The sequence below is a fragment of the Trachemys scripta genome, chromosome 2 (genome assembly GCF_013100865.1).
Source record: "Trachemys scripta elegans isolate TJP31775 chromosome 2, CAS_Tse_1.0, whole genome shotgun sequence".
In the NCBI taxonomy this organism is placed as follows: domain Eukaryota; kingdom Metazoa; phylum Chordata; order Testudines; family Emydidae; genus Trachemys; species Trachemys scripta.
In genome coordinates this window covers 224,451,835-224,474,118 of record NC_048299.1, presented here as the reverse complement: position 1 = coordinate 224,474,118, position 22,284 = coordinate 224,451,835, and the positions used below count along the sequence as shown (strand labels likewise).

The window sequence follows — 22,284 nt, the reverse complement described above, 5'->3', positions numbered from 1 at the left end:
TCTGAGGCACAATAAACATAAATTCTTCATGCAAAGTCCTATAATTTCTGCATCAGTACAATATTATTTAGCAGGAGAAATAAGTAATTAAATCAATTAAAAAACCCTCTCCACACAATACCCTGGCACAACAATTTCATTGCTTTCAAACACCTGCTGTGTGGAAAGCACCACAAAAGGTACATTTTCATGCATATTTTACATGGTCAGTTGACACTGGATCACAGGAAATACCACCTGGCCTGCAAGGCTATGACCCCTACCCACCTGCACTTGATATTCTTGCACCCCCACACCTCCTCAATCCTGCTGGAACCCAAGACGACAAGCCATCTTTTGACAGCCACATAACAAGTGTAAGAAAACATAGGGTAATCATAGAAAGCCAGTATAGTCCATGGTGTGGAAAACATGCTTTTAGGGGATACCATGTGGAAAGTGAAAAGCAAAACATAAACAAAAGAAAAAAGGGAAAATAATTAGATCTGGGGATGAATCATTCCATCCCATAGAAAAATCTACAGTAGGTGGGAGAGGAGTCAGAAAACGTCAAGAGAACTCCTTGAGGTGAATTTCTTCTAATTGCCCCTCTGGTAGAATAAATTTGGGGCATGGGCTGGGGCATAGCCCCCCCAACCCCACAAATCCTAAGGATCCACAGGGAAGTGAAATCCCAGATGTGCAGAGGGGATTGCATCTCCATTCTTTTTCTCTTGCCCCCACAATCCTGCAGTAAAATGACTCCATCAGCATCTGAATTGGCTGCTGTCCAGTTGCTGAGGAGGGTCTATGGAAGAGTTAGTCTTGTGGGATCTCAGCATGGCTATCTTAGCTGAAGAGCATCTGATTCCTCAGTTCTATCCCTTAGTACCCAACCTCGGTGAAGCCTTATCCTTCTGGTACACAGAGAGAGGATCCTAGGAAGTTGGAGAAGGGAGATGATGAAAACCACAGTGGAATGGAATGAGGTGGAAGCAGCACTCAGTCATCTGCCAGATTTTTGTGCCCCTAGCTCATGAGTTGGAGAGACATTTCCGCTCCCAGGAAATTGAATCTCTTTCTCCAATATCTCCTGAAGACAGCCCTTTTCATTAGGGGAAAGGTCTCCACCTGCTCTCCCTTTCTAGGTCCTGGCCCAACTACAGTTGCCTTTCTTCTCCCCATTATCAGAGCAGAGGAAGTGAAACAGTTGTGATTACTTATCCTCTGCTGGGGGCTTCCATTCCTTATCCCCCACTTTTGTCAATGTTGTCACTGCAGGGGGTATTTATGGGCCATTAAACTAGACATTAAATAATTAAAGATAGGCTGCTAAACAGTTATAGGATGATAATTATTTCTTATTACTCCAATCCTGGACTGAATTCAAATAGGTGACTTATAAGTGAAAGGCTTCAGCTCCCATCTTTAAATACTTTAGATCTATGTTCTTTGCATTTGAAGAAGCCAGAACAGAATGAAGAAGTTATTCAGATCAATGAATCTGCAGAGTTAGAACTCTGTCCTTCTGAATCTGGTAGTTTGTGTCAATTCGTGCCATTTCAAAGTTTCACAGTATTAACTAATATAAGGAAACATTCATTATACTTTGTCAAAGATTTAAAGAAAAAGAGCACAATGCTGGTAAAGAAAAATCTAAACTCTGTTCAAACCACTTGGGATTTCTTTTATACCAGCTATGCTAACAGAATGTAGTTTTTTCAGCAGCATCTCTCTCTTCTCTTTGGTGTTATTTCATTTAGATGCAAAGAATCTCAATTTCTGTTTGACCTAAAATGCTTTTCATTAAGGTTGTTAGAGACAAATGCAACTATTATTTTCCTGTTCTAGCCTTGAGAATAAGTATTTAATGCTGAATCTCCTTACTTCATCAAAATATGTCATGTACAGGTAGTTCACAGATCTATAACAAATTCATTTTGGGCACTTCTTAAATATCTACAAAATATTAGATTTCATTTTGATATAGTCATATCAAGCATACAGTGACTTTGCATATACAGTGGTGCAACCCGGTTTTAGTGTTGTATAATTAAACAGAAAGCAGTATATCAAAAATTTGTCGTAAAGAAAGGCATGGATTTGCACATCTCATCAATATGTCACTCTGTTACAATATAAATATTTCCATAAGACTTAGTTTTATTCTGTGAAAATTACTATAGTCTGTCAACTGTCTTCTGAATATGATAGGCAAGGACTATTAACATGATCAAATTTGTTATCAAGTGAGACAGGGATCCTTTTCCTTCATTCAATATCTGAAATTGTAATTAATGACTTCTAGTTGACTATAGGTCCTGTATGATTTGTGTCAAAGTAACCATTAGAGAATTTTAATTCACAGTCAGAAGCCATGAATGCCATCAAATCTATCTTCTGCCCTGACTACATTATGCAGTTTGGGGAGAAAAAAAACTATCATGCCAAGAACCTACAGGCTGAGGAGTTGCTCTGTATACAGGGACAAAGAGATTAAGTTTCTCACATGCAATTTGTTATGCTCTTGTGTAAATTCTGGAAACAGAAACATTTCCCTTTTTTCAAATTGCCCTATATCAGCTCTAGAAATCATACAGTGTCGTGCTCTCTTATTTGTCAGTGTTTGATTTTGCAAAGGGACACATTTCTATTTAGCCAAAATGAGCAGAGATGCCTGGTACTTGTGTGAACAGTGCAGACAACTTCTGCTATGTTTGTGGTGAAGTGACTTTTGCATCACAAAAGCGCAGTATAACCACTATGGTTAAGAAAGCCTATCACCTTTATTTTGGCTGCAAAATTGGAGATCAGGACAAGAGGTGGGCCCCACACATATGCTGCAACACTTGTGCAACAAATCTTTGCCAGTGGTTGAACAGGAAAAGGAAATCTATGCCTTTTGCAGTGCCAATGATTTGGAGAGAGCCAACAGATCATACCAGCAATTGTTACTTCTGCATGGTGCCTCCAGTTGGGAAAGGTGTGTCAAAGAAGAAAAAGTGGACTGTGCATTATCCAAACATTCCATCAGCTATACGCCCAGTATCCCACGGAGAAGGACTGCCTGATGCACCAGAATCATTCTCACTTGAGTCCGACGAGGAAGAGGATGAAACTTCTGGTCCTGAACCATCAATGTCATAGGACCCACATTTTCTCCCATCCTCCTCCTCTGAACCACACCTCGTAACACAAGGTGAACTGAATGACCTTGTCAGGGATTTGGAACTACCCAAGAGTAAGGCAGAGCTGTTGGGCTCCAGATTACAGCAGTGGAATCTCCTGGCAGGTAATGTTAGGGTTTCCATGTTCCGTGACCGTCAAAAGGATCTTGTCCCATTCTTCTTCAAGGAAGGTGATCTTGTAGCCTACAACAACATTGATGGTGTGATGGCAGCCCTCAACATCGTTCACAATCCAGATGAGTGGAGACTGTTCATTGATTCATCGAAGATGAGTCTTAAAGCTGTTTTACTGCATAATGGCAATGTTTTGCCATCAATTCCAGTTGGTCATGCAGTCCATATGAAGGAAACCTATGACAACATGAAACAACTTTTGAGGTGCATAAACTATGACCAACATCAGTGGCAGCTTTGTGGCGATTTGAAGGTTGTTGCTCTCTTGCTTGGTCTGCAGACTGGATACACAAAGTACTGCTGTTTTCTCTGTGAATGGGATAGTCGTGCAAGAGATTCCTACTACATCAAGAAAGATTGGCCACTCTGACAGTCATTGGAGCCTGGGACGAAAAGTGTTCAGCATCCACCACTTTTTGAATCAAGGAAGATTTTGTTACCACCCTTACACATCAAGCTGGGTCTGATGAAGAACTTTGTCAAGGCCATTGACAAAACGCAAGCAGCTTTCAAGTACCTCCGTGGAAAATTTCCAAGCTTAAGTGAAGCTAAGATAAAGGAAGGTGTCTTTGTTGGTCCTCAGATTCGTGAACTTCTTTGAGATGATGCATTTGACCATGCACTGTGTGGCAAGGAAAAGACGGCATGGAAAGCCTTCCAGTTAGTGGCAATACATTTTCTCGGAAACAACAAGGCAGACAACTACAGGTTGTTGGTGGAAAACCTCCTCAAGGCATACAAAAGCCTTGGTTGCAACATGTCACTAAAGATACATTTTTTGCACTCTCATCTAGATTTTTTTCCACCGAACTACGGAGCAGTGAGCGATGAGCACGGTGAGCGATTTCACCAGGCCATTGCAACAATGGAGAAACGCTATCAGGGCAAATGGAGCCCATCAATGCTTGCAGACTATTGCTGGACAGTGACAAGAGATGCTCCATTTAATGAATACAAGAGACAAGCCAAGAAGCGCCGAGTAGACACTGAATAGGACTAAACTATGTATATAATAGTTTTTTGCCTTTTGTTTCATAATAAATTTTATTTATATAACCCTTTTGCTGATTTTTAAAGAGTTACATAAACAGGACAGGTGAAATATTATCATGTAAAGCAACCATAAACACATGAAAAGACCTAGGTTTACAATTTATGATTAAAACTCTACTATTTACACAATATACATAGACATAAAATATAAAAACTTAAATATCTTAGAAACAGTAGCCAATCAGTTGTTTTAATTGTCATATTTGAATTCAGCACATCAAAATACATAATAAATAGAACATTTTATCTCTGAAGCAGACGACGTCTCAAAAATTGTAGACCAGTGTAATCAGAGGTTCAGTGTAATGAGGGTAGTTAGCTAAATAATTTGTCATTGAATTCACTGATTATAATTGCTTCTTTAGAGTAACTTATGTTTACCTCCTAAAAAATATAAAAGAATATCACAGTGGAGGAGAAAGCTATTGGCTAGGCCTTTTCCATCTACCATGTAGTTTTTGCTTTTCTCTCCTCTTCTGCTGAACAAAAGGGAACAGATCTATCTGTCAATAATTCTGGATACAATTGGCTTAAAAGAATGGTTCCAAATTACAAAGAATGATAAGCAATAGGAAAATAAATATGTATTTTCTCTGCTGAATGCACACATAAATTCATTACTTTAGAGTGGTGACTGGCACCCACATGGCTGGTGGAGCTGGAGATAGTAATTAGCACTCTCTTCTTTTTAAAGTAAAAAACTGGGACATTATACATAGTCAGGGATGTCACAGGAAAGTGTTTTATTGGGGGATAAGGAAGGTTGATGAGCAGATCAGAAGAAAAAGCAGCACATTTTACCTTCTCTTATTACCTTCCCCTTTCAGAATGAAAAACTTACAGTGCTACCCTATACACTGCTTACTGTGAAGTGCAGGATGGGAGAAAACAATATTTATCCCTCTGTGACCATGTCACTGTTTTCTCCTAGTCCCAACTTCTCCCACTCCAAACTAGCTCTTATCCTACCATCTCCCTCCCAATAGACCTTACCAGTCCACCCACATCATCACTCATTTGTTTGCTTAATTTCTCCTGCACCAATTCTGCCAACCCATCAAGGGACTTTGGGGCAGATTGTTAAAGGTATTTACACAGCTAAAGATACAGATAGGTATCTAAGTGGAATTTTCAAAAGTGCCTGGATACCTAACTCCCATCAATGGAGCTAGGCACCCGGATGCTTTTGAAAATCCTACTAGGTGTCCATATGCATCTTTATGCACAAAAATACCTTTAATAAACAGGCCCCAATGATTAAGTGTCCTTTGTGGTTTCGAAAATCTTCTAAGTGTTTACAGTATTTTGGGGCACTGACCAATGGTTCTCTGAATACCAGTGAACAGAAACTACTAGATATCTTGAGATACACACTCTAGAAAGCTACTTCCATTTTCTAGGACAACATACCTCTTAATAGCAATTTCAGAATGTCATTTAAAGAGGCCTATCCTCTTCTCACAGACTTAGTTTGTAACTCTGTCCACTCTATTTGCCATATACGGAAAACAGATTAATTACACTGATTTTAGGAAGGGGGTAAAGAATAACATCCCTATTGCTGTTAGTGGAATTCTTAAAGCGTTAGCTTAAAAACACCGTTCAATCTGAAAATTTATATTCCAGAAGCTTTCAAAACCTGTCCCAGCTAATGGCAACACTCCATAAAAATCAATGGGAGTTAGGCCAGAGTAAGGATTATAGGATTTAGTCCCATGCAATGAAGTTAATGATAGTTGTTTTGACTTATACTCCCTATGACAAAAAGGAAAAATATGTATTTGCCAGATGTAAAAGTACAGTATAGTATCTGAAACCCGATTACCTGAACCTCCACATTATCCAAATCCCTTCCTTGCCCCCCATGTATCTTATGCTGGGTGATAGGGGAGGAAGCAGTGCTTAATTTGTGCCATGGCTGAGCTCTGGGCTTGCCATGTGAGTTATGAAAGTAAAAAAATTGCTTGAGCCCCAGCACCTCTTTCATTACAAATTAAGCACTGGAAGGGAGGTTCAGATAGTAGAGCAGAGAACCCCCTGGACAGGACTGCAAAGAGGAGGACTCAACACTGAGCCATGGAGGAGGCCCCTGTCTGCTGACTGGCTGAATAGCTCCTGGCCTCTTGGCTATCCAAACTCCTGATTATCCCAATAAAATCTGTGCTGCCCCCCACTATTCAGATAATCAGGAGTAGACTGTATACTAAAATCACATGAGTAGTGGGGAATTTTATTAATCATTATTATTATTTTAATGGTATTATGAACAGTAAACCATCTCAGATTCGCAGATAATATTGTGTTGATCGCCGAAAATACTATCAAACTACAGAAATTGCTGCGAGAACTCAACAGAAAAAGCAGCCAAGTCAGACTGAAAATTAACCGATCCAAAATGAAATGTATGTGGTCTGATACCTTGTCAAAAGCCCAAATAACAATTAAGGGAGAACAAATAGAAGAAGTTGAGCAATATGTCTATTTGGGCCAAGAAATTAACATGTGCCACAATCAGAAAAGTGAACTCTCCCAAAGAAAGAAAGCAGGTTGGTGTGCATTCAATTCTATCAAGGATGTCCTCCAAGGAAAAATCAACAAGGCACCATGCACCAGCCTCTTCATCTCAACAGAACTGCCAGCAATGTTGTACGGCAGCAAAACATGGGCGCTGATGAAGACAGAGGAGCAGCAACTGTCTGTCACGGAGAGGGCGATGGAAAAAAGAATTCTGGGAATTTCAATCCACAACTGAGTCCCCAGTGAAGTGATTGGACAACAGAGTGGAGTGCAGGACGTTGTTGTGGAGAGCAGGAATAGTAAAATGCAATGGGCCGGGCATATAGTGAGGCTCACTGACAATCGATGGACTGCAACTGTGGCTGAGTGGTACCCCCGGGAACTGAAACAACCGCTCGGCCGACCTCCAAAGAGATGGGAAGATTTTATTGTGAAAAGACATGGCCGCACATGGCGAAGGAAGGCCAGGATACGAGAAGAATGGAAGATGTGTTGTGATTGGCGCAATCTATACAAGGGCTGAAGGACCGATCGATCAAGGTGATCAAGGTGATGAACAGTAAAAAAAATCCTAAATTATAAGCAAAACAAAATACATCTTGACTGCATCCCTTTAAGTCTCAATTATCCAAGATTATCAATAGATTAATTAAGCCAACCTAAAAGTTCCTATAATGACATTGTGTTCAGGAGTCAAACATCTTAATAACATTATTACAGTATTTATTACTTGCATTATTGCAGCACCCTGGAGTCTTAGTCATGGCACAAGAGACAGCACAAAGGTGCTTGTTTGACAATTTAACAAGTGGGTGACGGAGGCTGACATCATGGGTTGGTCAATACCAAATGAAAGGTGATGACAGCTAGAGGGTGTCTTGACTGTGAAGGGTCTTTAAAGTGAAGACAAGCATCTTATGTGTGATACAATAGAGAAGGGGGTGCCAGTGGAGGGATTCAGAGAGAGAGTGACATGGTCAAAGCGATGGGCTAGGAAAATTATCTTTACACCATCATTCTGAATGGATATGAGTGGAGTAAAACTGCATTTATCCAGACCAGAGACAAGGATGTTGCAGTAATCGAGATGTGAGATAACAGCATGAACAAGAATTTTAGCTGTGTAGGTGGCCGAATAAAATGGTTACCTACCTCTCGTAACTGTTGTTCTTTGAGATGCGTTGCTCATGTCCATTCTAATAGATGTGTGTGCACATATGTTTTTCCCCTAGTGGTACCCGTCGGGTTGGCTATGGAGCCCCCGGGAGTGGCGCCCTCATGGCGGTGTATATAGGACACTGCCAACCCGCCGCCTGCTCAGTTCCTTCTTGCCAGAAGACTCTGACAGAGGGGAGGCAGGTGGGATTTGGAATGGACATGAGCAACACAGCTCGAAGAAAAACAGTTACGAGAGGTAGGTAGCCATTTTTCTTCTTCGAGTGCTTGTTCATGTCCATTCCAAATAGGTGGCTCCCAAGCAGTTTCTCTGGAGGAGGGGTCAGAGTTCACCTGGTTTCTGACTGTAGGACTGCCCTGCCAAATGCTGTATCATTCCTCATTTGTTGGGTGATGGCGTAGTGTAACGTGAAGGTGTGCATGGAAGACCATGTTGTTGCCTTGTATATATCTTGAACAGGGACATACGTGAGGAAAGCTGTGGACAAAGCCTGAGCTCTTGTAGAGTGTGCCATCAACGGCGGGGGCAGAACTTTGTCCAGGTCATAGCACATTCTAATGCAGGACATGATCCATGACAAAATGCATGGGAAGCCCTCTCATCCTTTCAGCGATTGCAATAAAGAGCTGTGGTGACCTCCGAAATGGCTTTGTGCATTCAATGTAGAAGGCTAGGGTATGCTTGACATCCGCTCTCTGCCAGTGGCATGAGGCTTAAGGAAGAAGACTGGTAAAAATATGTCCTGATTCACATGAAACTGGGAGACCACCTTGGATAGAAACGCAGGGTGAGGACGCAACTGAACCTTGTCTTTGTAAAAGATGGTGGGGGGCTCAGAGGTAAGCGCTTTGAGCTCAGACACCCTTCTGGCTGATGTTATAGCCACCAGAAAGGCAACCTTCCAAGAGAGGTAAGAGAAAGGAAAGGTGGCCATGGGCTCAAATGGAGGGCCCATGAGCCCGGACAAGACTAGGTTGAGGTCCCACTGGGGAATGGGCTGCCGCACTGGGGGTGTGGGGGTGTAAAGCCTGTCCAAGCCTCAAGGCCCACCATGGGGTTTCCGAAGACTGATCTGCTGACTGCCCCTGGGTTGAAGGCTGAGAGGGTGGCGAGGTGCATTTTAATAGATGATGTTGCTTCAGGTCCAGTAAGTTGTCCAAAACGAGGGGAATTGGCACTTGCTGCTGTGGGATACCCTTCTGCAGGGACCAAATAGAAAATCGCTTCCACTTTGCCAGATACATGGCTTGGGTGGAAGATTTCCTACTTCCCAGGAGAACTTTTCTCACTGAGTCCGAACATTGGAGCTCCAACAGGTTCAACCATGGAATTTCCACACCGCGAGGTGGAGAGACTCCACATTGGGGTGCTGGAGCCATGAGGTCCTGAGTGATGAGGTCCGGACATAAGGGAAGGGTTACTGGTCTGTCGACTGACAGCCTTAACAGCATGGTGAACCAGTCCTGGTGGGGCCATGCAGGCACTATGAGGATCAACAAAGCCCTGTCCTGGCGGACCTTGAGGAGGACTCTGTATGAGAGGGAAGGGTGGGAATGCATAGAGCATGTGACTCATCCACGTGAGGTGAAAAGTGTCTGTGATGGAGCCTGGGGTGTGGTTCAGAAAGGAGCAGAACCACTGGCACTTCCTGTTGCTCTGTGTCACAAACAGATCTATGTGGGGAAAGCCCCACTTCTGGAAAACTGAAAGGGTATTGTTCAGCCTGAGGGACCATTTGTGACTGAGGAACGAGTGGCTGAGTTGGTCAGCTAGCTCCTTCTGTGCCCCCAGGAGGTACAATGCTTGTATGTGTATCGAGTTGGCGATGCAAAATTCCCAAACCTCTAGGGCTTCCTAGCACAAGAGAGGAGCGAGCACCACCCAGTTTGTTTATATAAAACATTCCTGTAGTGTTGTCTGTGAGCACTGACACACATCTGCCTCAAAGGTGATTCTGGAATGCTTGGTATGCCAGACAGACTGCCCTCAACTCCCGCACGTTAATGTGCAGTGATAGTTCTGCCTACGACCATAGGCCTTGAGGTCTGATACTGCCTAGGCGCGCTCCCCACCCTAGTGGCGAGGCGTCCATGACCAGCGACATGGGAGGTTGCGGTTTGGCAAAGGGAACTCCCGCACAGACCACTTGCGGCCGTAGCCACCAGAGTAGCGACTCAAAAATGGAAGGGTAACTATCCTGTCCAGTGGGTCTCAGCTGAGTCTGTACACTTGAGCCAACCACACCTGGAGGGGTCTGAGACGTAGTCTGGCATAGTGGACCATGTATGTGCACACCGCCATATATCCCAGAAGCTTCATACAGTTTCTGGCCGTTGTTGTGGGGAACTGGCGGAGGTTCTCGATAATGTCCCTGAGGGCTTGGAAGTGTGGCTTGGGCAGGGATGCCCGGCTTGCACAGAGTCCAAGAGAGCCACTATGAACTCTATTCTCTGTGTAGGGACCAGCATGGATTTGGGCATGTTTAGTATGAGGCCCAGACTGAGGAATGTGGTGCAGGCCAGGGCCACATGCACCTCCACTTGTGCTTGCGACTTGGCCTTGATGAGCCCGTCGTCCAGGTACAGGAATATTTGTACCTGACGTTTACAGAGGAAGGCTGCCACAACTGCCATGCACTTCATGAACACCCTGGGAGCCATCGAAAGCCCAAACGGGAGCACCGTGAACTGGTGTGCTGGCCGCTGGCCACAAAGCGAAGAAACCATCAGGGCTGGGATAACAGAGATATGGAAGTAAGCGTTCTGCATGTTGAGGGCAGAGTACCAGTCCCCCGGATCCAGCGAAGGAATGATAGAGGCGAGGGAGACCTTGTGAAACCTGGCTTTCTTGATGAATGCATTGAGGTCAAAGATCCAGAATAGGTCGCAGTCCGCCCTTGGCCTTGGGGATAAGGAAATATCGGGTGTAAAATCTCTTGCCCCAAACTCCTGAGGAACCTCCTCTATTGCTCCCAGACCGAGGAGCGATTGCACCTCCTGGAGAAGGAGTTGCTTGTGAGAAAGGTCCCTGGAGAGGGATGGGGAAGGTGGGTGGGAAGGCGGGAGGGAACAGAACTGGATAGAATATCCCACCCTATCATGCTCAGAACCCAGCGATCTGTTGTGATATGGGACCAAGCACGGTAGAAGTGGGATAGCCAGTTCACAAAGGGAAGGGAAGAATCCGGATTGAGTCCTGGTGCTCCGTCCTTGGGTGCACCTTCAGAAGTTAGGTTTTGGCCCTGGGGGCTGTTTGGATGAGACCTGACCTTGGCCTGAGGAGGACTGCGACTGGCGCCTCCTATTATTCCTGCCTCTTCTCCTGGCTGAGTCCTGCCTTGGGGGTCCAGAGTAGAAGCGGGAGGTGGGGCTGGGGTTTGAAGGCCTACCTTTGGGGTGCGGGAGTGTGGATCCCCAGGGACTTCAATGTCACCCTTGAGTCTTTCCGACAATGCAAGCGGGAGTCCATGTTCTTGGCAAACAAGCCCGCAGGGTCAAAGGGCAGGTACTGAATGGTGTTCTGGACCTCCGGGCGTGTGCCTGAAACCTGTAACCAGGCACTCCATCTCATGGTGATTGCTGTGGCCATGGTCTAAGCCTCAAAGTCAGCTGTGTCTAGGGCAGCCTGGAGGGAGGTCCTTGACACACTTAGGCCTCCTCAAGAAGTGCCGCGAACTCCGGGCATGAGTCTGACAGGAGCAATTGCTGGAACTTAGCAAGGGCTCTCCAAGAATTGAAGGCATAGCAGCTGAGCACCACTTGCTGATTAGCAACGCAAAGCTGGAGCCCCCTGGTCGAGTAGACTTTACGGCCAAAAAGGTCCATGACTTTGGGGCAGGACCCGGTTGACCTTGCCGCTCTTTGTGGTTCATCCCATCCACCACTAATGTTCCAGGCTGAGGGTGGGTAAAAACGTGTTCGTACCCCTTCTGCGGCACAAAATACAGTACCTCCTTTCCACCCCTTTGGCCATAGGAGATATGGAGGCCAGGGTCTGCCATAGCACCTTTGTGGTGCTTTACACGGTATTTATAAGGGGCAACGCTACCGTAGAAGGACCCTCTGGGGCAAGAATGTCCAACATTGGGTCCGAGTCTTCTGGCACCTCCTCAGCCTGAAGGTGTAAGTTTTGGGCCACCCTCCTAAGAAGGTTCCTGGTGCACCCTATTTTCCATCGCAGGGAGTGTGGTGGTAGAGGTGCCAGCCACCGCCTCATCCAGTGAAGAGGATGATGAGGCCTGTGGGACCAGGTCCTCCTGACCCTCAGACTCCCTGGAGTGTGGCTTGGGTACGTCTGCTCTATTTGTGGCGGACTGTGGTGCTGGTACCACATAGGGTGCTGGCTCAAGAGTTGCACCCACTTGCGAAGACCCAGGGTCCTTGTCACATGGGGGGTCTTCAGGTGCTGTGGAAGTATGGTGCAGCACCGATGTGGCTGAAGTAGGAGCACAGGGCGTGGACATCATGGACATAGCTCTGGACCCCTGCCCTTGAACATGATGGTAGGCCCAAGGAGTCCAAAAGGGCCACCGTACCGGACCCTGCCATTGTGGGGGCCAGGATACCACCAGTGCCAGCACGTCCCATGATCTGCAGTGCTCAGACTCAGACCAGTACTGACCAACTATGTTGAGAGATCGACTACTCAGTATCAAAGTCCGACGAACAGTCTGAGCAAGACCATGGAGGGGTGGAGCCCGATGGTGCTTGGGAATGGTACCATGGTGACGAGGAGCAGCGCTGTAGCATCGTTGGCTTGCCCCGGTGTTGAATGGGTGGCGGTGCCACCATCAGTGCTGCAAAAGGTGCAGTAGATTGTGCCATCGCCGGTGCTGGACCTCGCGACGCTGCCTGGACCGGTGCCAGTGGTCGTGCCTACAGGGCCGGGGACTGTGCCGTCAAGGCAATAAGGTATCTGGTGTGGAGGGAAGATCAATCTTGTCCTCCAGCTCCTCCCAAGATGGGGAGTCCACAAGCACCAGACTCGATGGAGCCCCTGTCAGGACCAGAGTCGACAGTGCCAAGATCTAAGGGCCAGGCTGTGGGTGCCCTGACATAGGACACACCCCGCTGGGATCCCTGTGCTGTTTCCTGATGGGGGACCAACCCCTCTCCGCCTTCTTCTTCTTCTTCTTATGCGACACTGGGGACTGAGAGTAGTGCTGCATGCTCAAACCTGCTTTGTGAGCCGGAGAGCAGTGTCTACGCTCCCTGGAGGAGTCTTTTTTCAGTGCTGAGGCATCCCGTATTGAAGCCAGTACAAAATACGCTCCGATGTCGCCAGTGCCGCTTCCGGTGCTGGCTGAGGGTGAAGAGCCTCCTCCATTAAAAGGACCTTGAGGCGATAGTCCCACTCACTCTTCATCCTGGGTCTAAAGCTCCTGCAAATGGAGCAAGTATCTATTTGATGGCCTTCACCCAGGCACTTAAGGCTTCCCACAGTGTTCGTAGGATTTAAACCGCTGAGACCGAGGCATACCTCGGCCAGGGGAGCTGGGGGGGGAACCCCCCGAAAGAGGCTAACTATAACTACTATTAAACTACTACTTTCAAGAACTATTTACAACTAACTAGAAGGTAACCACTAAGTAGGCACTTGCAAAGCAAGAGACTAAAGGAAGCTCCAATGACCATCACTGGCATTAAGAAGGAACTGAGTAGGCGGCAGGGCGGCAGTGTCCTATATACACCACCATGAAGGTGCCACTCCAGGGGGCTCCACAGCTGACCCGATGGTTACCACTAGGGGAAAAACCTTCCAACGATCGTGCACGCGGTCACCTATTGGAATGGACATGAGCAAGCACTCAAAGAAGAATGTAAAGATACAATGCAGAAAGAATCAGCAAGCTTTAAACATAGTCTGGAGGTGACAACTTAGAGAGAGGTCGAAGTCAAAGATCACATTCTGGTTATGGGACCGAGTGACTGGCACAATGGTTATGTTGTCCACAGTGATGGAGAAAGGAGGTAGGAGGAACGGCTTCGGGAGGATGATCAGGAGCTCTATTTTAGCCACGTTGAGCAAGAGCTGACTGCTAGACATCCGTGAGGAAATGTCAGAGACACAGGCTGAGATTTTGGTTTGGCCAGAAGGAAACAGATCTAGAATAGAGTCAGATCAGTGAGTCATAGTTGAATTTGTGTTTGTGGATGAGATTACGCAGACACAAGGCATGGAGAGGGGAAGAGAAGCGAACCAAGGAGAGAGCTCTGTTGAACTGTGACCCAGGAACCTCGTTGTGACAACTGGCAGAGAGCACAGAGAGGCACAGAATTTTACAGGGATCCCTTGGGTCAAGTATATGCACAATAATTCACCAAAGGGTGTCATGAAAATTCTCTATTCAGAGCCAGTAGCTCACTGGTCATCATAATCATTGTGGAACGTGTGTACAGATAACACTTAAAAAGTTATGCATCTATACTGGAAATTATGTTCTTAAAGCCTGGACATTAAAGGCAGGTCCCCAGAGGTGACATGTCTCAGACAGATCCTGTTCAGGCAGGGGATAGTAGATGCTTAGTTCATCTCTGGTCATTGTGCATTGTGTGTCTCACAATGTAAGTCTATTTGCATACTGAGCCACCAGCTAATCAAGACTGTGAAATTAACAAGAGACTGCGAAATCTACAGGAAGGAACACACAGCAGGAGAGTGTCTGGTTTATTAATAAAGATCAGAGTACTATTTTGATATATCAGGAGTTGCAAAAGAGACACAGTATCCTCTACCCAGGGGACAAGCTGGCAGCATATTCTGTCTAATAAAAAAAAGGATGACAGCCGGCCTTGGATGAAAAATGCTAGAAGGACTCTGGGAAGAGCTTTGCTCTATATAATGTGAAAATATCTAGTTAAATAAGTTTAGGCTCTAGAATGCATGTTCTGATTTTATATGTAACCATTTGTTTCCAATATTTCTACTTGCTGTTATTTGAATCTCTCCTCTTTGTTAAATAAACTTTTCCTTATTTTCACTATAAACATATCTAAGTGCTGTTTGTTACAAGGAGCGGTGACCTGGGCAAAGCCAGTAAGCTGAGTCTACTGCTTCTTTGGGAGCAGCGAATCTGTGAGTACTGTGAGTATCCAGTGCAACAAGGGCTGGACACTTCAGGGAGATGCTTGGACGGTTCAGGAATTGGAGCATGCCTATCGTTTACCTGCAGAGGGACAGCAGAGCCTGCATAGGCTGAGAGGGGAGCACTTTTGTTGTCTGTGTACATTTTTTTTATTAATCTAGCTAAATTTCAAAGCGAAATGTTGTTTTGAAACAAAAAGTTGAAGCATTTCATTTAAAAATATCAAAATGGACCATTTAGACTTTTTGAAGAACATTGTTCTCATTTTTTTTAATTAGACCAAAAACTATTCGCTGAATTTGACTTGAATTTGCAAATGATGTCATTTGACCAAAAAATGTATTTTTGGTCAATAATTATTTGCTGGAAAAAGTGCTTAGCTCTACTCAAGGTATTTTTTAAGATGGGAGAGACTAGCATATGCTTGTATTGTGAAGGGAAAGAGTCAGAAGTAAGTGAGAGGTTAAGGAGAAGACTGGGCACGAGGGACATTAGGAGATGGGATGAGGTCACTTATATATCAGCTACTGTATCACTAAGGCATATGAGTGTAGGCCTTGCTGGAGCTTTAGGCATAACTAAAAATGTGAACCAAAAGATGTGAACCAGAGTAGGTCTGGCCTTGGTAGAATAGTAACACAGCAGGAATTGGCTAATGAAGGAAGCACTTCCCTGACTGGAGAGGATGGTGCAAGAATACCCAGAGTTCTCAAGTAACGATGTAAACAAATTTCCAAGTGACTGTACAGGAATACACTGACCCTTTGTAAGATAAGGATGGGATGACAGGATAATAGATGAGGATGTTTTGTTCGAACTAGCAGGCACAAGTTATAAGAGTGGTAACTAACAACATCAGGAGTGTAATGGGTAACTGTCTTGTATCAGTGTATAAAAAGTCATACGAGGGGCAACTTTGTATAGGTCCAGGGGATAGGACCCTAGTGGGCCTTTACCTTATCACAGGCATATGTGTATTATTGTCTCTGTGACCCATTGGACAGGGCACCAGTACCGTGCTTTGCCAACAATAAACCTGGCCAAGTGCCTTCGCCACTGAACTGAGCCTGTGGTCTTTCTTATGAATAACATCGAGTTCTACTGAATTAACATGGAGCACTGTTTGCTAGTGCAGCTGACATCAAAACTCCAAGAACAGCAGCACTGAGCAGCAGCATTCTGTGGCATTAACAACAGTAAGCTCTTTATATTCTTCCTCTAACTTAGAAGATAACTGCTGAGTTATCAAACATATAGTAATAAAAATGTTTAAAATCTTTGCTGACTTAATTGCTTTCTTCTGGTTGCGCAACATCTTCTCATTAAGAAACCTTTAGGTCAGAATAAATTTACAATGCTGGCAACTGTCACCACCTTCCCAATTTGCAAATAGAATTTTTTTCCCTGCAAGTGTCAGGGAAACAAATGGCAACACTTGGTTAACTATAAAAATAAATGCAATCTGGCTAGCAGTGTGAAAAAGAAATATACACCCATTAAGAATGAGTATGGTGCAGATGTTAAAATTTGTTTTAAAAAAAATCATAGTTTTATTTATTTACTTCTCAAAGTAACAGCTTTCCACAGATAAAGGTTTTCCTACGTGTTGATGCATCTTTTCTGGAATTCTGTAGCAACTCTAATACTTCACTGCACTAAAATTATAAGTTTCTTATAGTAGTGATTTGATTAAAACCGCTAGTGTTGAGTTAAATAAGAAAGATGGAGAGAGGTTCTATCCTTCCCCCATACACATTTTGTACTATAGCTTCCTCATGAAAATCCTATGATTTATGTTTCAGTCTTGATATATAGTACTTGCAAAAGCCTAAAAACAAGAACTGTAAAAGATTAAAGTTTTATGACTGCCCAACTCAGAGTCAAAGAGAGCAGTTTTGTATCTAGGCCAACATATCTGCTATAGCACTGGTGATATTATGAAGAAGCTGGTCAGAGTTCCATCATTAAGATTGTGTTTTGCAATTAAAGCATGGACTCAACCTTCCTGTTATGTATGATGAATAAAGCATACCCTCCTATTTCTTTTATCTTTTTTACAGTGCAAATATTTGTAATAAAAAATACTCATATGAAGTGAGCACTGTACACTTTGTATTCTGTACTGTAATTGAAATCAATATATTTGAAAATGTAGAACATCCAAAAATATTTCTAATAAATTTAAATTGGTGTTCTATTATTGTTTAACAGTGTGATTAAAACTGCAATTAATTGCAAATATTTTTTTTAAATCATTTGACAGCCCTAGTAGATTCTACTACCTGCAGAGTTAAAAGTTATACTTCCAGAACTTCCAGGGAGCATGCATACATTTCCATGAGATATTTAATTTAAATTTTATGGTTTTCTTTGAGAACTATTATCCAAATGTCACTGAGTTTTGCTGCTATATTTACTTTATTAGAGTCTCGTAGCCAAACACCTATTCTGACTAGCAACTGGCAGAATAAGAATATTAGCATCTGCTTTTCTGGATTTCTTGTACTCTATTTTCACATTATATTACATATGCAGTTAATTCCTGAAGCTCCCTTGTCCCTCATTTATGGGATGTGGAATGATCACCATTAAAAAGTCAGCACTTACAAACACTTACCACATTAGTATTGGACATAACAGGGGTTTTTTCCTATACTGAGAATACAAAAGACCCACTTGACACCCCTATGAAATTTTTGGTAAATCTTGACTGTTTAATCATGACTTTTTGAAAAAGTATTGTCCTAGAGATTGGCCACCGGTCAGGTTTGTGCGTAAAGATGGCCTTAAGAGTACTGTTATCTCATTAAAACTGCAGCAGGAACTAAGATAGGAAGAACATAATAATGCACAGCAGTAGCCACCTTGTTCTGTGCTCTTTCCAGCTCACACAAGCTAAGTAGGATCAGGCAGCATCAGCACTTTTAGGCCAATTAAGTGAGTGAGATTTTTGCCATTGATTTCAGTAAGCTTTAGGTCAGGCCCTTGGATAGTAAACCTCCTCAACTAGCTGTCTTGTGCCGCTGGTATAAGAGCCAAGTAATTTGGAAACAGAACTTCTTCAGTGAAAGGCTGGCCTCAGCTAGCCCATGTGTTGCCATGGTCAGAGAAAGCTGCAGAACCCATGTTTCACACAAGTACTTCCACAATAAACGAACCAGTAGAAGAAACTGAGAACATGCTCCTGGATGACAGTAAATGAAACAAGAGAAGAGTGAATGCAATAGGGTGCCTAATTATTATAATGATAGTTGGGTTAAAAGTGCAGAGACACAGATATAGTAAACAGAAAGGAAATGCACAATTTTTATTGAATATCTTTTACGAACTCCTAAAGGAATTTCTGAAAGTCCATCAATGAGGTAAAACAGAAGAACACTATGTACACCTAGACATATTTTCAGAAGAAAAGCACAGAGAACCTCTCTTGAAAATGGTGAGTGGAAGGAACTGTACATTTAATACTGGGATCTTCACTCTTTTTTTAATACTGCTCACTGTTCCCTATCCAAGTACTGTCACTTTAAGAAAAGTTTGGACAGGATGAATGTGTTCTCTTTCCTCCTCCTTCCCCTTTCTCCTACATCTTTATCTCATCGTTCTTTCCCCCACTTCTCATTTCTTCTTTTAAAAGCCGCCCACCTTCTCAGAGCTAATGGGAACCAGATACCATTACAGATTTCATCAGCCTCATGAAGCTAGAAAAACAAAAAGCCACAATTTTACTGCATTCTTGATTTTCCAGTGAGCCTTTTTAAAATTCATCTACAAATATAGCCTACTCAGAGAAATGGCTTCCACAAATGCAGTGAAAATGCCTAATATCTATTCTCCTGGGCTTGTTACATTACTTTACACATAAATAAAAGCAGAAATTTTTCTGTATGAAAAATTCCACTGGATGTTATTTCCTCATGGAATACACCATCTTGTGATCACTAGACTGCACCATCTTGTGATCTTTTTATGCACACTGTACAGTGCATGTGCATATCTCTTGGTTGCAGTTGAAGCAAATATCCATGTTTATTTTTCTTTTTTTGTTGACACGCTGGTATTGAGCTTCCAGGAAAACTGCCTGGACTGTTAAATCCTGTTCTGTAGAAATTAAGTAAATAAACCTACAAAATTAGCTTATAATATTTAACAATACAGATATCAATACATCAATTCATTAACCAAATACAGCTGTAACTCATGATATAGCAATATAGCATTTATCAGTGTCCTTTAGGGAATTTAAGTATACCAGTTTATGGTGTTCATCTCAAGGTAGATATTAATTTAACTGGTATGCACAAAAACTCTAGATTGTCCTACGTGAGGCATTTCAATCTTACTTTAAACTGAAACTGATAGATTATTTCTTGAATTGCTTGAGTATATGCACTGAAATGGTATTATAGTTTTCTAGATTTACTAGAAAATAAACTAGAGATTAACCTGAATCTAAACCCATTATGCAAAAACTCCCACTAAGTGTTGGATGTTCACACCCACCTTTAAAAGTTGTGGGACAATCTGTATATTAATCCCTCCCATGCACCTCCCCCATCAAATGTAAACCTAATATTTTTATAAAAATAATATTTCCACAGAATTACAATAGAAATTTTTAGTTCTGTTACAAAATATTTTAAGGGAATCATTTCTTGTCTTTAACATTTTGCTAAGTCATTTCCCCTACATTATAAAGAATTGTGAGTATTGATTGGGGTTCTCAAATTTTTACATATGTGGGTGCTTATAAGAGAGGTTGGCTCAGATATCACTTTCCATTACTTTTGTGATCACCCAGACTGTTCCCTTCTCATATGCAATCAAATAACAACCTTGCAGCAACTCTACTAATAGTGTACAGGGAAAAATATTAGGAAACAATTTCATTATTTTCACTTGTCTTTCAATGCAATTTAGCAATGCAAGGAGGAGAGCCAGAACCATGAGACCAGCCGGTGACTGTGAACTACCAGTCAGGGCCGGCTTTAAGCCGATTCCCCAGAATCAGGCGACGCGCCTAAGAGGGCCCCGCTTCAGGGGTCTTCGGCGGCATTTTGGCGTTGGGGGGTCCATTCCGGGTGTTGGTGTCACTAGGCATAACCCCTAGGCAACTCGTGAGGGTGGAAGACCACGAGTGTCGATGAAGCCTTCCTGCACTAGGCCTAAATGAAGCAAAGCTCCTCCATGTTTGAACTTTAATCGACCTAACAAGCCAGCAACAGAGAATGGAATGTGTAACAGTCAGTTATCAGTTGCAACACCGCTCAAACCGGTATAAAGCGGTTGTAATAAGGCCTGCATGCTTCTGGCTGAAAGGCAAAATAACAGATCAAAGGGAAAAGGACAAGATAACGGTTCACAGAAGAGTTACTAACAAGCTAGACTTATAGCCGCCAAGATGACTTAACTGCTTAAATATAAATGCTACTGCTTAATGTAACTACTATAGGAGGAAGGGAGGGGGAAAGAGGGAAGGCGGGGGGAAAGGGAAGAGCTTAGTTACAGTAAAGTATAAAAAGAGAAAACTTGCTTATGTTGGTGTGCTTGATCTGAGACGTGCCAAGTCTCCTTGCACCGCTTTGAGATCTCAAATAAAACTTTGATTGCTTCTCCACCCTGGTGTGCTCATTGGCGCGACGCACACCGGGCAACGAACCCCGCTGTTGCTTTCCTCGAGCACTCTGTGCCGGCAACACGGGGGTCTTTGGTGGCATTTCAGCGGCCGGGGGTCCGCTCTGGGGGTCTTCAGCGGCATTTTGCCGGTGGGGGGTCCTTCGGTGCCGCGGAAGACCCGGAATCGACTCCCCGCCACCAAAGTGACGCTGAAGCCCCAGACCGCCGCCCGGTATTGGAATCAGGCCCCGCGGGTCATAAAGCCGGCCCTGCTACCAGTGCTCCATGGACCACAATCTGAGAAAGTCTGGTTTAGGTTAATTTAAAATATAAAGTTTACATAGCCACCATAGGGAAGGCTGGCTCACTACCTACCTGAGTTTCTGGTTATACTGTTTGACCTTTTCCAGTGATGCTGCATTAATCTGGGCTTGAAATTCTTCTACGGACACATTGTCTCTGTAATAATATCCTTCCATGCTCTCCAGTGCTGTGATAAGAGGGAAAAAAATCAGTATTAAATATTTACTATACTCTTTCTCTGCAGTTAGAACCTGTCTGCAGTCTAGTGCCATACTTCTTAATCTTGAGGCTGTGACCCTCAACATTGATTGTAAAGCTGTTTCTGTGTGTCATCAAATTTCTACAGATCTTTCTCTAAGACTTTGTTTACAAGAAAAACATTTCTTGCCTTTAAGAAAAACTGTAAAAGACAGGGCTAATATCAGTTCTGTGATTCTAATTAGAGTGCTTCTGCCCTCTGAATGTAAATACACAGGCACAATTTAGAACAGATTTTAGTTCTGAGGTGACCTTGGAAACTTCTGGTACAATGAGATACTGTAGCAGTGGTTAGGCTACAGAAAAGGAAGGGGCACATAATGACTCTCTTTTACGAGGCCTGATCTTGGGATACGTGCAGCCCCTGAAACTCCAGTTGCTTTATTCGAAAGTTTCAGGTGTTCAGTATTTCTCAGGACCAGGCTCCACTAAAAAACTTTTCCATACAGCCTGGAAAATGCCTTCGTGGACTGAAAAAAAATCTCTACTTTGGGATCAGAAATGTTTTCAGTGTCATGTAAACTTTACTCTGACTCCCTGTCAGTTAATGTATATACATCTATAATTAAATTAAATGGAGGGGGTGGAGAAGTGAAAAATGACAGAGTGATGAGGTAAATCATTTAACCCTTATACTTTTGGCACACTTTTCTAGTTCACACAAAAAAACAAAAACAAAAAACAAAAAAAAACCCACTCAATTTAATGTAGGTAGTCAGGATGTTAAATCGTTTTTATAGCTGAGTCATACCAACTTCAAAAGACCTATGAGTGTGCAGCTGAGAAATCAAGATCTTCACATTCTGATCTTATTAGATTAATCTCATAATATAGAAATGGGACTTCAGTTAAATACCTGTGGGGGAGAAGCACTGTACAAATTTTAAGAGTTAGTTACCCAAAAGAACGATCAGAAAATGCATCTAATAAGCAGAATT

At 43.3% G+C, this 22,284-nt stretch overlaps 1 protein-coding gene across 1 annotated transcript in view; it reads right to left on the bottom strand.

Moving 5' to 3' along the window:
- Positions 1–22,284, bottom strand: part of PREX2 (phosphatidylinositol-3,4,5-trisphosphate dependent Rac exchange factor 2) — a gene marked incomplete in the record, with an annotated part of 298,948 nt that overhangs the window by 50,131 nt on the left and 226,533 nt on the right. The window contains 1 exon segment of the mRNA XM_034763054.1: positions 21,161–21,275. Coding sequence (XP_034618945.1) covers positions 21,161–21,275 — 115 coding nt within the window.